The sequence below is a fragment of the Amaranthus tricolor genome, chromosome 2, assembly GCF_026212465.1.
Source record: "Amaranthus tricolor cultivar Red isolate AtriRed21 chromosome 2, ASM2621246v1, whole genome shotgun sequence".
In the NCBI taxonomy this organism is placed as follows: domain Eukaryota; kingdom Viridiplantae; phylum Streptophyta; class Magnoliopsida; order Caryophyllales; family Amaranthaceae; genus Amaranthus; species Amaranthus tricolor.
This window is the reverse complement of record NC_080048.1, coordinates 11,818,134-11,836,783: the sequence shown is the minus strand read 5'-3', so window position 1 is coordinate 11,836,783 and position 18,650 is coordinate 11,818,134. Positions and strand designations below refer to the sequence as shown.

The 18,650-nt window shown below is 33.7% G+C and overlaps 1 protein-coding gene and 1 pseudogene across 1 annotated transcript; one reads left to right on the top strand and one right to left on the bottom strand.

Annotated features, from left to right (window-relative positions):
* Nucleotides 1-728: 728 nt before the first annotated feature.
* Nucleotides 729-4,285, bottom strand: LOC130805521 (uncharacterized; annotated as a pseudogene).
* Nucleotides 4,286-14,100: 9,815 nt separating this feature from the next.
* Nucleotides 14,101-15,003, top strand: LOC130805520 (uncharacterized). Its single transcript, XM_057670293.1, has 2 exons — nucleotides 14,101-14,611; nucleotides 14,696-15,003. Exons 1-2 carry the CDS (start codon nucleotides 14,101-14,103, stop codon nucleotides 15,001-15,003), a joined length of 819 nt encoding a protein of 272 aa, XP_057526276.1.
* Nucleotides 15,004-18,650: the final 3,647 nt, after the last annotated feature.

The following is an 18,650-nucleotide window of genomic DNA, read 5'->3' as shown; positions in this document are numbered from 1 at the left end:
TATGACATATACAAGACCAAGAGATTAACCAAAATTCAAATAGTAAGAAAATATCAATATACAATTCTGAATATATGAATCAAACTAAGAATAAGGATTAACTCTGCACAAACGCTGTAATTCTCTAATCAATAGGAGTGAATCTAAAAATAAAATTAAATGGCGTCGATAACATTTTTAAAAATTGTAGTTGATGAGGTTTAAAACCAAATCAATGTTGTCACATATTAAAGCTTCAACCAACTTAACCAGCTCATATATTAGCATTTATAGATACATAATTTTATACATAACTTGAACATTGTCAGTTGACAACATTGAATCAGCCCTTGCTAATGAGGTGCTATAACTTGCGAATAAAGAGCTAAGATTGTTGTTTTGCTCTTCCTAAGCAAAACCTGCATCTCAATAGTCATGACTTGCACGTCTAGTAGACTTCTTGCACTTCATTTCATACAGACCAAATCATTAAGGTAAAAGTTCATCCTAGCAAATTATAATATCAATGCGGAAAATCAACAGTGTAGCTAGTAATGATATTGCCTAAACCAAGTTTTCTGAGAAATAACTTCTAACAAGTCCTTGAGATGGCAGAAATTTGTGGTGCTCCAGAAAGATGATTTCAAAAAATGAAGTGTTCGTCATTTGTCAAGGAAGCAAGTATTTCTAGCAATCTATATATAAGAATGTATTCAGCAACCAATTTCATCACATTATTTACACCGAATTTTTGTTTTGCTGGAATGTTACATAATAATCATGGATTCACCAAAACATATGTCGCAGCATTCCCACCCTCAACAAACAACGTAGTACCACTTAAAACGAAATATACTCCATGTTGAATCTACACAAGTGATATTCATATTCGCTGTAAGAACTTCAGCAATATTTCTACTAAGGTTTAATTAGAAGTAACATCTTTGTTACCTCTAAGAAGGGTAAGATTGCAAACGTCAAAGCCCCAAAACACCACCTAAGTGGAAGCCTAGGTAGGAGTCACATAAATGGTATTGGAGTAATGGAATTTGATATTTTCATGAATGTTTTGATGGCAAGAATCTAAAATGACACCACGGATTTTGGAATTGACCACAGCTGAGATGTAGCAGTATCCTGACTTTCATGTTCTTCAAATGAAAGTGGTGACCCCGTGACAAGCTTCCTATGAATCGTAAATGGGCAATCAAAAACATTACATCAAGGTTATTTTATTTAACTAGTATAAAGGATGATGCAAGTGGTAATATAACACCAGAAAACAATTCAAGGGTCAATGTTAGCCTGCCAAGTTGTGTCGACTATAATTTGTTACAAAAGAATTACCTCTGTTTAATTTTATTTGTGTTTTGTTTCATTAAAACTTTGAGGTCAAATTTTACAAACCACAACTATATATTATCTTAATAATCTTATAATTAGTTTAATGAAAAAAATTAATTAATCTATCTTCCAATGTTGGAGCAGAAATCAACATCCATGTTTACTATACTCAAGGGGAAGAAAGAACAGATGAGACAGGCAGACAACATACCTTTGAGGAACAGCTGTCTCTTCAGACAACGCCTTTTCCAGCCTTTCCTCAAAGGGAGTAGCATGCCAACAAACTTTTTGATCCTGAACAATAAATATAAAAAAGTATTAGCCAAGTGCAGTATGAAGAACAGCTGATTGATCTAGGACAGAATTCTCTTCTTCCAACTCATCAAGATGATGATGATTCTCAATTGAATTTAAGACTGTATATACATACTGAGACCGTATTATGCCATTTGCTTTGGTCAAACTTTTCATATTCGTTGCAAATACAGTTCCAGGTGTTTGCATGTCATCAGTTATTCTTTTTGGTGTCGGATAAGGTGAAGATTTCAGCACACTAAGAGGTTTTTGAGCATTTTTTTTCACCGAGTTTTCAGAAATAATATCCTTATTTAGGACTTTGTCAGGTGTCTCTGGTGAAGATCCCAGACCGCTGTGAGCACTTTGCAAGTAAGATCTCTCTATATTGTTAGCCACCATGTCCCCTCGTTGGCTTTCCGCTGGAGTCTGTGGTGAACAGTAAAGTTCATTATGTGCTCTTTGTTCGTCTGATTTATCCAAGTTTTCCACAATAGTAACTCTTCTCCGGATTTCAGCTGGTGTCTCTGGCAGTGTGCCACAAGCTTTAAGAAACTTTGCCTAGCCAAGTACATAGATAACAGTAAACATCTTTCACAGTATAGACGCCCCTTCCCCTTCCCAAAACATAGAAGATAACAAAAAAATTCTCAATAAAAATGAGAACATACTCGAGTATGATAAAGATAATAGAATTGTATGCGTTTACTTCTCATCCTCTCAATCATATAGTGATCAATGTATGTTCATGATCCATACGTATACTAAAGCAATTTAGAAGACTTAAAAGTTATGGGCAACAGATAATGCGGGAAAAAAGAAATGTGTGTGTTGTGCGATGACAAGCCCATTACAGAATCGGTTCATTTTGATGAATAAAGAGAGTTTGTATGCCGAAGTTATCAATAAAGGCATGATGATTTGCGAAAAATTTCAATTGTATCCTTTACGAGTCAAATTTCCCTCCTTTTAGAGTTAATATAACAACCAAATAAAGCATAAGAAAATAAATTTAATTTATCTAGACTCAAGACCTTATGAGGTATATAGGGAAGAAAGAGGCTAGTCGCTTGAAACTGTAAGCAACATTACAAAAGCTAACCTTGTCTAAGGCTTCTACACATGATAAGGTTAAAGGTAAAACAGGGCAGGGCTCTGAGCATAGAGAGGCCTGGAAAAAACATTAGTTATGGGCCCCTAAGTATTAAAAATAAACGATACTTATAATGTCGTAAAAGAAATTTATGCATCATTTATTACATATAAATGAAATATAAACTCTCCTACGAGCCTTTTTCGATTCAAAATCAAAATCAGTATTTAAATCAAGAGATTCGAGTATATCTTTCTCAATACATAGCGTTGCAAGACCATTCAAATGTTCCTGTGAGATTGAAGATCTTAAGTAGGTTTTTAGTATCTTTCAACTTTGAAAACCTCCTCTCGGCTGATGCAATGGTGACATGAATATTTAATAAGAGTTGACAAGCAATTGAAACATTAGGATAGCAATTAGCTTCTTTGACGAACTCTATAACATTAAGGGCTGATAATAACCCATTCAGTAAAGTCTTTTATAGCGCTCTTAATTTTGAAAATATTACATCTATCAACATTTTGCACATTGATGACCATATAAGAATAGGTTGCCCAAAAATTAACACAACATGCTTACAATGCATCATCGTCTAATGACTTCAACTTATTTGAGTCATATAAGAATCCGAAAATACTCTAAATATAGTTAGCTACTCAAATCTCTCTTTGAGCAAAGTGATGACCATATCCACTAAAACTAGAAAGTAGTTGACTCAAAAATCTTCATACGGTGTTTGTATCACCTCTTCGTGATAACTTTCATCTAATTGCCTTCTTTGTTGAGTACGATGCTTGATTGGAAAATCAGTCTCAACCCTCATTTCAAAAGAAATACTTTTGGCATGATTCAAATTAGGGACAAACTCTTTAGCTCTATACTTCTCAAAATATTCCACAACTACATCTATTTAGTTAATTGCAACATCAATGTTGGTGGACTTAGATTGCAGCTTCTTACTCACTATGTGAATTAAAAATAAAACATCATACCAAATAATCATGCAAGCAAAAACTCAAATTCATTTATAGATTTCGCCAAAAGTCCAGCGTGACTCTTTATTCACAGAGCTACTTTAGAATCATGCATCTATAATAAAGCAAGCCTGATTTGAGACGCTGGAAATCTTATACCCTTCACACTTTTGATCCGACTCTCCCAGCGTGTATTAGACAATGATTTAACAGTTAATCCAGGAACAATGCAAGTTAGAACCTTCCATCTTTTAGTAGAGCTAGAGAACAATGTGTATATACTTTGAACAATCCCAAAAAATGAAGTAGCTTTCACACAAGATTTTGCTATGTCACATAAGGTAAGGTTAAGACTATGACATGCACAAGGCATATACAAAGCGTTTGGGTTTAGCTCAAAAAGCCTTTTTTAAACCCCTTGGTGTTTGCCTTTCATATTTGAACCATTATCATAACCTTGACCCCTCACAACAAGCACATTAGAATCAAGAGATTTCAGCACTTTCTGCAATTCATTAAAAAGTCCAAAATCAAATGTGTCATTAACTTTCAAAAACTCTAAAAAGTACTCTTCCACGTTTATTTTTACATTTAACATATTTAATCAACGAATTATTAAAGTCATTTGCTCTTATGACTCACATCTGGGGTACAATCAAGAATTACTGAAAAGTACTTTGCCTTCTTAATAATGTTAGTATAAAAAGTTTCACATTATACGCTAAAAGAGAAATCAATTCATCCTAAATTTTGTGACTAAGATAGTAATGATGAATTTCTCTACTTTTTATGCGTCGAACATGATCTTGCATTACCGGATCAAATTTCCAAATTCTCTCCATACCTACTGGAGTGCAGTCTGAGACTTTTGTCGAAGCTGTTGACAATCAAGAGAAAGAGACCATTGAACTAGATAAGGGTGGTAGTGATGAAGACGATGAATTTGATGATAATGAGTCCGTCAACCAATCAAAACAATCAACTCCAAGTGAACCTTCTTCAAAGAAAGGCAAAAAAGAAAAGGCTCCAAATGAACTAGGAAGGAAACGGAAGAAGCTGGAGGTTGTGGACTTAACTTCTTCTTTTAACAATATGTCTTCTAGCTTTTCAAATCATATGAATGAGATGAACAAGCACATGTCTACCATTGCAAGTGCTTTCTCTACTACACAACTACATGAGCAAGCTATCATGGCTCGTGAAGAAGTTGAGGAAAATAAAAAAAATAATTTGGTTAGTGAATTGCTTCGCATAGAAGGATTGACAAGATTTGAAATGATGGAAGCTTCCAAGAGGTTGGCCTCCAATCCAAGTGAACTCTCACTCTTTTACCAATGCCCGGATGATGAGTGGAAGAAAGAGTTTATAATCAACCTCATTCATCCTAACTTGGATAAGTGATGTAATGAAAATGCTTAACTTATAAATTATGTAGACTTTGTGTTTGGTTGTCAAAAACATATATTGGAATCTTTTTGTGTGGAGATGTATTGACACCATTTTGAGTGAAAATGTATTGAACTAGTATTTTTTAATTACTGGTAATTATCTATTTGGAACATAATATGTGTGTATGTATTTGTGTGTTTAATAAATGTATGTATGTATATATATATATATAAATAGATAAATATGTATAAATAAACAAGTATATATATAAACTGGACAAAGAATCCATTCCATAATTGAACCAAACAGTGTGAATGGATTGATTATCTATTACAGAATTGAACCAAACAGTTTTAGTCTGGTATGGGGTTTTGAATCCATACCATCCTGGTATGGGGTTTCATCCCATTCCAATCCTGCTCACTGAACCAAACGGAAATATACATTGATCAGCCCAATAAAAATTGTCTCAACGTAAAATCGATTCTATACACTTTCATTTTGAAATTGAAACTCCCAGTTCGTTGACAATTTTTTTTTTGAAAATTATAATTAAAACTTAGAAACACTTACCTTTCCATCTTTCATTTCATATGTAAAAAAACACATTTTATATGAATCCATCTCACCATGAGATGGATCTATATAATTAGTCTATTTTTTAATTGATTACATTAAACTTGAAATAATCATTTTAAACTTGTAAGGAATCATTTTAAAGCTAATCTCTTGAGAGATCGTATCTTTGAGAAACGTATCTTAAGCCCAACTCGTTAAGATTAATGCTTACTTACCGTATTCTTAATGTCTACTTACATTATCTTTAATGCTTACTTACCGTATCTTTAATTTTTACTTTTAACATCTTAATTGTCTACTTACATCATTCTTAATGCCTACTTATAATATTTTAAAAAAATATATAATGGCTTGACCCCGTTAGAAATGGTCCCTCAAAGAAACCGTCTCTCATAAGAATTTGTGATCATTTTAACGCACTTAATGTATATGGTTCAACCCAATAAAGATAGTCTCACCGCCAAACCATATCATTTTAGTATTCGTACAGAAAAATACTGCATTTACATAATGGGTAAGTCTATGTTTCTATTTAGTTTATCTTAAAAATTAATAATCAGTAAAAATAATTTTAATTAGTTGAAATCAGTTTGGAATATTCTACATGGTAAGCACCAACTATGGCGAAAGGCGAGTGGTAGCAATTCTTAAAATTTTTTTCCACAAAATAACACTCAACTCTTGGAAAAGTCACTGCAGTAACATTATGACGCTAAAAACGTTAAGTTTCCGTTAACTGTTGAAATGACACAAATCCCCTTGTTTAATTTCAATAGGGATATTCTACATGATAAGCATCAACTATGGTGAAAGACGACTGGTAGCAATTACTAAACATTTTTTCCACAAAATAGCACTCAACTCTTGGAAAAGTTAACTGAAATTAAACAAGGGTATTTGTGTCATTTCAACAGTTAACGGAAACTTAACGTTTTTAGCGTTATAATATTACTGAAATGACTTTTCCAAGAGTTGAGTGCTATTTTGTGAAAAAAAATTTAAGAATTGCTACCACTCGCTTTTCGCCACAGTTGGTGCTTACCATGTAAAATGTCCCAACCAGTTTTAATTAAGAAAAATTATTACAGTAAGTAAAAATTAGTTTTAATTAGCTATAATTAGTAAAACCTAGTTATAATTTATGACTAAAAATTAGTTAAAAATAAATAGATGATTAGACTATTATTGATTTCTATGGTTTTTGAGTTATTTATGTATAATAAAACTTGAAACTAACTACTTTAAACTATTAGACTATCTATGAGTTTATTAGACACTTAATTCTAATTAATCTAAATAAAATGGCTAAATATCTCATTGATTTTCTTAATTACATTATAGATATATCTATCAATATGCTAAAATTAAAGTTATTATGTTTAATTTTTGACCAAGCTTACAAATATAAGCAATTGTCCCAATTGGAGAATGAGAGTTAAAACCAAATAAAATGTTTAAAATCTATAGTATTCAAAGCTAAAAATATGCACTACTCATAGTCCCGCATTGAATGACGTGGTACTAGCAAAACATATTTTGAAATACTAGTTGAGTCCCCAAGTTAAAATATCAATTTTTTAATTTTATTTTATATACTTCTATTAACAAGAATACAAATGAAAATATTAGAATGTCAATGTGTTGCAAAGGTGTGAAGGATGCAATAGTTGAAGATGTATAGATAGTAGTAAGCACTAGCATCAAAGTAAGGCATGAAAACATATTGAAGGCTAAATTGTTCAAGAATGTATACAATTCAAATGTAAATGTGAATGCTTATAGTAAACCAAGTGCATGTTTAATGAAAAAGTATTGAATATATCTCTGAACAACAAACGGGGTCATTTTTGAAGTAAAAGTTGATGGCTCTTTATAACAACTTGCAACAATTTGCGAGATATCCATGCAGGACATCGATTAAATAAAATTCAAGTAATTAGTTCGAGTAATTCATCTTTAATCAACAACTTTAATTTAAATTTATTCAAATAAAATAATTCATCTTTAATTAAAAATTGAAGTAATCGCAGATGAAGTTAAAGTATATGCTAATGATAACAAAATATTCCAAAATAAATAACGAATAAAAGTTTCCTCGTGCAGTGGAAGGGCAAAAAGATTGTCCAAGAAGCTTCAACCTAAGATCGAAACAACTCTTGCTCTTAGAAAATTGCCACAAAAAGATAGATAGTGAGCAATATGTTTCTCAGTACTGTTTTCATGCCCTGTGAAAGTAACAACAACAAACATAAAAACTTCAATCTCCATAACAAGATAAAGTCATTTTCACAGCACAGAATGAAAGTAAAAGTTATTAAACAAGTCTTAGGAACACTTTACATCTCTTTACATAACATTTTATTGACATCTGGGAAAAGTTAAGTCATTACATTGCTTTCTTCACGTTATATTTCTATTTTTAGCACAAGTACCTCAGTTACTTTCACATGGTCCTCAAAGTGACTATCAGATGTGCACCACACCCAAGAAGATGACAAATCTTTTGCTTGAACGGAACCAACCCGAATAGCCCCAGAAGCATCACTATATGTCACCATTATGTCAATATCCTGTGAAATGAAAAATATTTTTGTAATGTAAGCATTTCTCGGACAACAAACATCCCTACATATGCTTGTTTGTCAAGACCTGCTCCAGAAGATACCTTGACACTTGGGTTTCCAAATTTATCAGAGGATGCATATAATGACGTAACTCGGTCATGCACAGACACCATTCACAGTCAGTTCCGGAACCTCTAACTTGAAGTTATTGGAGCATTAAAGACCCTCCAATTTCCACCCTTTGTATGAACACCATGCACCCATCTGACCCACATGAAATCACTCATAGAAGATATATGTTATACATGTTTGCCCACGGCATCCAGATTCCATACTTCCAGATTACGAATGCCCAGACCACCCAACTTCTTTAGAGTATAAACTCTAACCCAATTCATATTTCCAAGAGCATCAGAATCAGCTTTTCCATGCCATAAATATGATCTACATATTGCATTCACCTGCTTTAGCACTTTCTTAGCCAACACAAAGATTTGACACCAAAAGTTTGTAATATTCATCAAAATAGTAGAAACAAGTTGTAGTCTAGCTGCATAAGAGAGATTCCGAACTTGCCAAGATCTAATCTTAGAGGTCATTCTAACAACAAGACGTTCACACTCAACTGCAGTAATACGTTTGGAAAATAGTGGAACCCCCAAATAACGAAAAGGGATAGAACCCAAAGGAATACTACAAGAATCCACAATATGTTGTTTCAAAAAAGTAGGGATACTTGCAAGATACATATCAGATTTTGAAGATTTGGCAACCAAACTAGAGGATTTCGCAAAAAACTCTAATTTATCTAGAAGAATTGTAACAGAAGCCAAGTCACCCCGACAAAATATCATTAAATCATCCGAAAAGCACAGATGGTTCGGTTTGAGTCTATTGCACCTTGGATGAAATCTAAAGTTAACATGATCCCCAATAACCTTAAGTAATCTAGAAATATACTCCATAAAAATCACAAAAATCAAAGGGGACATTGGATCTCCTTGTCTAATTCTTCTCTTTGATTTAAACAAAGGCATGGGGCTTCCATTTAGAATCAAAGAGAATTGACCTGTGCTAATACAAGTCATAACAATATTAATGAAATGGGAAGGAAAATTAAGAGAGATCAACATATCTTTAATAAAATCTCACTCCAAAGTATCATATGTGATATGCCTTCCTCAAATCAGTCTTCAACAAACTACTAGGAGGGTAGTGTTTCCGACCATATTATTTCACAATATCCTAGCACAGTAGAATATTCTGCACAATGTTGCGCCCCTCTTACATTTTTACTATAAGATATGCTATTTCTTTTATACCCCTTATAATCATGGGTAAGTTGCATATCTAGCACTTTAATACTAATATTATGACGTGAAGGGAGTTTTATAAAGTGTTGCATTTTGTGTTTTCATTATCCTTTAACATAGTTATAGTGTCTACGGCTTATTCTCACTAGTGAAAAAAAACGTAGTTGCTGCGTATAATTTGTTGCGGTTTTTATATATACTTCTCCTTATTTGCTGCGGTTTTGGTGCTGACCGCAGCAAATATAACTATCCCTTTTTTGCTGCGGTTTTGGGTTGACCGCAGTAAATAATGCTCTTTTTTGCTGCGGTTTTTTACTGCAGCATTTAAAATAGGCCAGTTGCTGCTATTTCTATTGCTTGGGGCCAAAATCGCAGCAAATAATGACCAAAAAACCGCAGCAAATGAGGTTTTTTGACTCGTGTCCATTTTAAGTAAACCTATAAATTTGCTATGGTTTCTATTTCCAATTGTAATACTCGTTCAGGTCAACAATAATTGTCCAAAAATTTTTATTTTTGTAGTTAATGTATTTTTCCTGTGAACTCGAACATTATTGTGGTCACTCAAATTCCATAATTTGAGTAGTTTGATCAGTTTGGTAGCTTTTGCTTCTAATTGTTATTTATTTTATAGAGAAATTTGGTTGAATGTTAGTTTTGCTTATTTAAGTGTTGTTCTTATGATTTCTTAATCTGTTTGTTTCAGAAATCATCTGCGTTTTTTTTGCTGGAGTTTGATGGGGTCAACTTTAAAATGGGTTGTTCGGTTTTCTGTAATTATTTATCAAGAGATATTCTTCAATTTAAATTTAAAGATCACCTTAGCTCTATATCCAATAATCTTTATTGTAGTGTCTTTAAAATTTCAGTGTGGATGAATTATTTATCAAGAGATATTCTTACTAATATTACGCTAATATTTCATTACCATTCCCACCATTTTGTACCAGTTATCAAACGGGCCGTAAGTTTAAATATAATGATTCTAATATACTATTAATTGAAAGCAATATTGTAATCAACATACATCGTACTTTTCAACATCAAACGCTCTTGCAAATCAAAATTTTAAGATTATATACTAAAGTGAAAATGTCATAGTATATTATTTAACATCAACATACATCGTACTTTTCAATATCAACATACATCTACTAATCTAGTGCTTTTCTATGAGTTCGCTCTAATGAGTAGTGAGGCACATTGTTTCACATTAAACAAAAGTTATAAGGCCCCAAACCAGATGTAGTCTACTATTTAGTAAGGCATAAAGTCCAAAATTTTTGACCCAATTTCCAATTTCAAAACCAATTACAATTAAAATTGGATTACTTACTACTCTCCCCGTCATTTTGAATCCGTTATGTAGCAACAAAAAATACAATACAAAAACCATATTGTATAAATGATTCCCAAAAACATAATGAATTAGAAAAATACTTACAAAACCAGAAAAATTACAAATTCTTCAACAATATGTAAATTTATAAAGTAAACTGTAAAAAATCGCAATCTTTTCTTAAGTATATGAAGATTTTGTAAGATTTGTAGGTGCACTTTCCGGTACAAACTCTTTCTCAAATATTTAATTTCCGTTTAAATTATAATAGAGGAAAGAAAAAGCAAGATATCAACATAAAGTGAGAGTAGCTCACGCAGTTCATTTTAGTAGCCTTCTGCACAAGTTGTTAATCATCCTTCGAGGATTAAACAGTTTATGAGACATCCTATAGCCTGACGCTTTGAGAATAACAAATTCAAGTAAAAAAATCTAACCGTCAGATGATCAAAACTTCTTTCGATGATATAATCAGACTTCTTATTATCTTGTCCCATCTTGATAACTCACATTTTACTAAAAAGTTAGAACAAAGCATAAAGTCATGAAATAATAAGAATAAGTATAGTAAACTATGATAAACTCTATTTGCAAGTAGAAATAATATTTTGTACTGATTTTAAATAACATAAAATTGAGATCATATTAACAAAACATGTCTCAACTTAAAAAGCTAGGAGAGAGTATGACTCTTACAAAGACAACAAACGTAAAATGGTACTTCCTCCGAACCAATTTAGTTGTCCCATTTTCTTATTTGACAAAGTCTTTTTAATTGTCCCATTTCTATTTTTATCAATCCATTTTTATCTAAATATCCTTAGTTCACATAAGTAATTACGAATATACCCCATATACCTTACTTACCCAACTATCCTTCACTACTTACACTTCACTACTTACCCTTTAATACTTGCTCTTTTTAATGGACCCTACACCATCCTTAATAACCGTGCCCAAGCAAATGGGACATCTAAAATGATTCGGAGGGAGTATTATTGTAAATTGTGACCTGCACCATGAGAAATGAAATTGAGATGGTCAACTCTTCAAGGGATATTATCATTAAGTCGTTCAATAAAGCAGCATGACAAGTTGATTTGCACAATGGGACTTTTTAAAAATTAATTAACAGTAATAAAGCTATAAAAGTAGAAACAAAAGTACCTTTTGCGGTTGATTTTGCGGCGTACACAACAATTCATTGATGTTTAAGTGCGGATGATTATCGATGAATAATCACTTAAGTAACAACTTGAAAGCCCAACTATCCATCTAAACATAAAGAGTGAATAAACAAGGTGTATTGTAGTGTGTCAAATGAATAACCAAAACAATACTACCTTAATAGTAAAAGTTCTATAAAAACACAAAATCCATATATTTTATGGCTCGATCTACGAGAATTGAAATAACATTTTTGCAATATGCACAATGTTACATCATGCAAGACGCTTTGCTAACAACTTGTAACTAATTGACTTTGAAACGATAATAATTGTATGACATTAGTGATACAAGCAAAGAATAAAAAGATAACACATGACTATGCATCTATTAAAAGAGCATAAATAATAAACAAAGCTAACCCTATCCTAATTTGTAATCCCTACATTGCTGCACATATTCAAATCTAAACAAACAAACATGCAATTGATAATACTTTGTTTTGTGTATTTTTCCATTTCAATTTCGGTTTTATTTAGTAGAATTTAGATTTAACTATATAACAATTAGAAAAATTACTTTATAGAATAGTTTTATTGATGTAATTCTCTAAGATGATAATTCTAGCTTTATTAGAAGTTTATTATGTAAATATATCATTTCAAGCAAAGAAGAAGAAGCAAGCAAAGAATCGGATCTGACTGAGATGCACGGCCCACGGAGTTTTACGCGGCTCGCGTGTGCGCAGCACGCAAAGTTTTACGCGGGGTGCGAAGTTCAGTCTGTAAGCTGGGCGGCTATTTCACTTTTGAATTGGAAATCAACTATTGTTCTTGTTATTGCAATATTCATTTATGCTAAATCGATTTGCAAAATCAGTTAGTTTTGTACTTGGATTAATGGTAGCAACTAGTTCTAATTGTGAATGCTGATTTTGAATGATTAGAATCTAAATGAACTTTTCATTTTGATTGAAAACTATTTGCTTGAATAGTTTTAGCAAACCTAATGATTCTCTTTTCTTAAAGCTATTGTTGGATTGAATTTATTCTCTGATTAGAGTAAATTAACTAATAGTAAGAGCTTTACATTCAAACTGACTTTGATGTTTAGCTACACTTAAGGAGAATAGAAGTATAATCATCTTCACAATAGGTAATCAAAAGTGAATCTCTTAAGTAAAGTATTCAATGATCAATGAGAAACAAGAAGTATACAATCAACTTAACTCAAGATATCCTTTTCATTGATTTTTAGAAAACACCATTTTTATAGATTTCATTTAGTTCATTGCTTATTCAAGTTATTTTATTTCAGAAAAACAAATCAAAACCCCATTTTCTTTGTGTTATTGATTGTTTTCAATTTCATCTGCCAAAGCACATATCATACTAAAACCTTCTCAAACCCCATCTCTCTGTGGATACGAACCTTACTACCCTACTACATTAAGTTGTATTTGGAAAGTAAGTGAATTTTTTTGGGTTAGAGTTTAGGCGACTGAGAAAGAACCTACCAAATTTTGCCGGGGATAATTGGCATGTTTGTATGTTTTAGTGTGAATTATGGATTGTGTGCTTTCATTCCTTGTTTATGGTACATACTCGTAACTCTAACAAGGAGGAATTACAGTACGATCCCGAATTAGAACTAACCCTTTTCAGGATAACGAAAGAATTGAGAAACATTTTCTAGAGCTACCATTTGCAGAAAAAGTAGAAGGAGAAATGGCTCGAAGGGAGAATCGTACCTTGAGGGAGCTCACTTCTCCCAATAGTGATCAACAACCTTTGTGCATTACATATCAACATGAAGATGAAGGTGGCCCTTTAGAGCTTAAATTGGGTTTAATCCATTTACTACCTTCATTCCATTGGTCAAATGGAGAGGATCCCAACAAGTTTTTATCTGAATTTCATGTGGTTTGTGGTGGTATGAGACCGAATGGAGCAACAGAGGAGAAGGTGAAACTTAGAGTATTCCCTTTTGCTCTAAAGGATGCGATGCAGCTAAGGATTGGCTTTATTACTTACCACCAGGTTGTGTCACCACTTGGGCAGAGATGAAAAAGAGATTCCTTGAAAAATACTTTCCAGGTTCAAAATCATCCACTCTAAAGAAAGAAATCAGCAACATTGAACAAAATAGTGATGAATCATTTTATGAGTATTGGGAAAGATTTAAAAGGTTGTGTGCGAGCTGTCCCTATCATGGGTACCACGATGAAGATCTCATTATGTATTTTTATAATGGGCTTGTCAATGATGATGTAAGAATGATAAAGGCAGCTAGTGGAGGTTCCATTCTCAATAACACACCGGAAGCTGCAAGGGCATTGATAGAAGAACTGGTTAAAGGTTCTACGCAATTTAACAAGATATCCCACGATAAAAGAGCAATTAGAGAAAATGTTAGCACCGAGTCTAAGGTTGGCAAACTAGAAGATCAAATGCAAGCATTAACATCAATGATGAGAGATTTCATGGTTAAGGAAAAAGCACAACAAGTGACGTCATGCGGCATTTACTCTTTTAATCATCCTACAGATTCTTGCCCTCAGTTACAAGAAGAAGGTAATGAAGAAGTTAGTGCAATTGGTTTTCAAAACCAAGGGTTTTAGAAAAGAAATGATCCATTTTCCAATAGATACAATCCAGGGTGGAGAGACCATCCAAATCTCAAGTATGGGAATCCATCAGGAAATCAACAACATCATCAAGAACTATCATTCTTCAAGCCACAACAACAATCCTATCCTAGACCCCCACATCACGATCAAGGATCAAGTTCAAATTCTAATATGTCCACCGAAGAAATGTTGAACACTCTAACAAAGAACATAATTCAATTCCAAGATGAGACTCGTTCCAGCATCAAGAACATTGAAAGACAAATGGGTCAAATCTTAGGAGCAGTTAGCAAGTTAGAGGCTAGAGATTCAGAAAAGTTGCCATCACAAACATAACCAAATCCAAGGATGAATGCTAGTGCTATGACTCTTAGAAGTGGAATAGAGTTGCAAGGTAATGAGAGAACCATAGCAAGAGATAAAGAACTCCAAGAAGAAACTGTTGTGCATGAACCTTCATCTTTAGAAGATCAAGCAACCTTGTCACAAGAAGAGAAGAATGTTACAACTGCACCTTACCACCATATGAACCGGTTCCACCTTTTTCAGAGGCATTGAAAGAAAGGAAAAAGCATGAAGCTGACAAGGACATTTATGAGGTTTTCAAGAAGTGTGAAGTAAACATCCCTCTCATAGATGCTTTGAAGCAAATTCCAAGATATGCCAAATTCCTTAAAGAACTTTGTACGGCAAAGAGAAAGCAAAGATTAAAGGGAATTCAAAAGGTGAAGATGAGTGAGCCCATTTCAGCCATATTTCAAAGGAAGTTACCGCCTAAATGTGGAGATCCAGGTATGTTCATTGTCCTTTGTATTATAGGTGAGCTTACATCTCAAAAAGCCATGTTAGACTTAAGGGCATCAATCAATGTAATTCCATATTCACTATATAAGTCTTTGAAACTTGGTACATTACATGAAACAAGTATTGTGATACAATTAGCTAACAGCTCTAAAGCATATCCTAAGGGAATAGTAGAGGATGTCTTAGTTAAAGTAGGGGATCTTATATTTCCTGCTGATTTTTATGTTTTAGATATAGAACATGATAAACATGCAGCACCTATCTTGCTAGGTAGACCTTTCATGAAAACTGCCAAGACTAAGATTGATGTAGACACAAGATCGGTAGAATTTGACATTTATGACTCTATGAAATTTCCACCTGAAGACCATTCTTGTTTTGCTATTGATTTAGTTGATACCTATAGTCAAGATATGTTTGATATATATGGCCAAGATAAACTCAAAGTGGCCATTGAGAATGATTTGAATGAAAATAATGAGGAATATATATGTTTTGAGTGCTGAATTGCAGGAAGTTTTGCAAGATTTGAAAAAGCAAGAATAACTCCCACTTCTTCCTTCTCATTTAGAGCCATTACCACTAACCATACCCAAGGAGAATTTGTTACCCTCTGTTTTGCAGGCACCCAAGGTAGATTTTAAGCCATTACCCGAACATTTGAAGTATGTATTCCTTGGGGAGAATGAGACCTTGCCATTAATTATTTTAAGCAAGTTGACAAGGGAGCAGGAGAACAAGTTGGTTGAAGTTCTAAAGCAACATAAGGAGGTCATGGGATGGTCGATTGCAGACATCAAGGGCATAAGCCCTACTACATGCATGCATCGGATTTTGTTGGAAAATGATGCCAAGCCAGTAAGACAACCCCAAAGAAGGTTGAACCCACCAATGATGGAGGTATTGAAAGCTGAAATTTTGAAATTACTGCAAGTAGGTATTATTTATCCAGTTTATGATAGTGAATGGGTGAGTCCTACTCAAGTGATGCCAAAGAAAACTAGTGTTACTGTAGTGAAGAACCAAAATGGTGAGTTGGTTCCAACACGCATCCAAAATGGATGGCGTGTATGCATTGATTACCTTAGGCTAAACGTGGTGACTAGGAAAGGCCACTTTCCTTTGCCTTTTATCGATCAAATACTAGAAAGGCTTACTAGTCACGCATTTTATTGTTTCTTAGATGGATATTCAGGTTATTTGCAGGTACCTATTGCTCCAAAAGATCAAGAAAAGACAACATTCACATGCCCATTCGGCACATTTGCTCATAGGCGCATGCCTTTTAGACTGTGTAGTGCACCTGCTACATTCCAAAGGTGTACGGTGAGTATATTTTCTGAATTTATAGAAAACTTTGTGGAAGTTTTCATGGATGACTTTACAATCCATGGAGACACATTTGATGAATGTTTGAATCATCTTGCGTTAGTACTTAGGAGATGCATAGACACTAATCTCGTGCTAAACTCGGAAAAATGCCATTTTATGGTTGAACAAGGAATTGTACTAGGTCATGTAGTATCTGCAAAGGGTAACGAGGTAGATAAGGCAAAAATTGACATCATACAATCTTTACCCTATCCCACTAATGTTCGAGAAATACGATCTTTTCTTGGTCATGCAGGTTTCTATCGTAGGTTTATTGAAGGCTTCTCCAAGATTGCAGTTCCATTATGCAGGTTGTTGCAAAAGGATGTAGAGTTCATTTTTGATGAAAGTTGCAAGAAGGTGTTTGATACGCTAAAGAATAAACTCATATCAGCTGCAATCATTCAACCCCCAATTTGGTCACTTCCATTTGAGATTATGTGTGACGCAAGTGACTACGCTATTGGGGCCGTGCTAAGACAAAGAATAGGAAGGATTCCACATGCTATATATTACGCGTCAATGACCTTGAATGAGACTCAACACAACTATTCAACCACTGAAAAAGAGTTGTTGGCGGTAATATTTTCATTAGAAAAGTTTAGATCTTATTTGCTTGGTACAAAGGTTATTATATATACTGACCATGTAGCCCTACGTCACTTGATGACAAAGAAAGAGGCAAAGCCAAGATTAATTAAGATGGATTCTTTTGTTAAGTGAGTTTGATTTGGAAGTAAAAGATAAAAAAAAGGTACAGAAAACATGGTAGCAGATCATTTGAGCAGGATCACACCACATGAAAGCATGAATTCAAACAAAGATGTCTCATTGAAATATAACATTCGTGAAGAATTTCCAGATGAGCAACTGTTCGCAGTCAAGGCTTATCATCCATGGTATGCTAATGTTGTAAATTTTCTTGTGTCTGGCAGGTTTCCCATAGATTTCATAAATCTCAAAAAGAAAGCTAAGAAGTGAAGCAAAACACTACATAGGTTTCCCTGATGGTGAGGTAATATCAATTTTAAAATTTTGTTATTCATATGCTTGTGGAGGCCATTTCGGACCTAGGAGGACAGCAAGGAAACTTGTGAACTGTGGCTTTTATTGGCCTAGTTTGAATGGAAACGCTTACTACTTTTGTAAGTCATGTGATAAGTGTCAAAGAGTAGGGAATATTTCTCAAAGGAATGGGAATGCCACAATAACCTCTTTTATATTGTGAAATATTTGAGGTTTAGGGCATCGATTTTATGGGACCATTTCCTAACTCTTTTGTTTTATTTATATATTAGTAGCTGTTGATTATGTCTCAAAATGGGTGGAAGCAAAGGCCACCCGAACTAATGATTCTAGAGTTGTTGCAGATTTTATCAAAGCTAACATCTTTTCTAGGTTTGGTATTCCAAGAGCTTTGATAAGTGATAAGAAAACTCATTTTTGCAACCGAACCATTGGGGCTCTATTAAAGAAATATCATGTGACACACAAGATATCCACCGCTTACCATCCACAAACTAATGGGCAAGCAGAAGTATCAAATAGAGAAATCAAGTCCATTTTGGAAAAGACGGTCAATCCACATAGAAAAGATTGGAGTTTAAGGTTGGATGATACACTATGGGCATACAGGACAGCCTACAAAACACCAATTGGAATGTCACCATACCGTCTTGTTTTCGGGAAAGCCTGTCACTTACCTGTTGAGTAAGAACATAAGGTGTATTGGGCCATAAAGTGTGTCAACATGAGCTTAGAAGAGCCGGTTTGCATAGAAAATTACAGCTACAAGAGTTGGAAGAAAT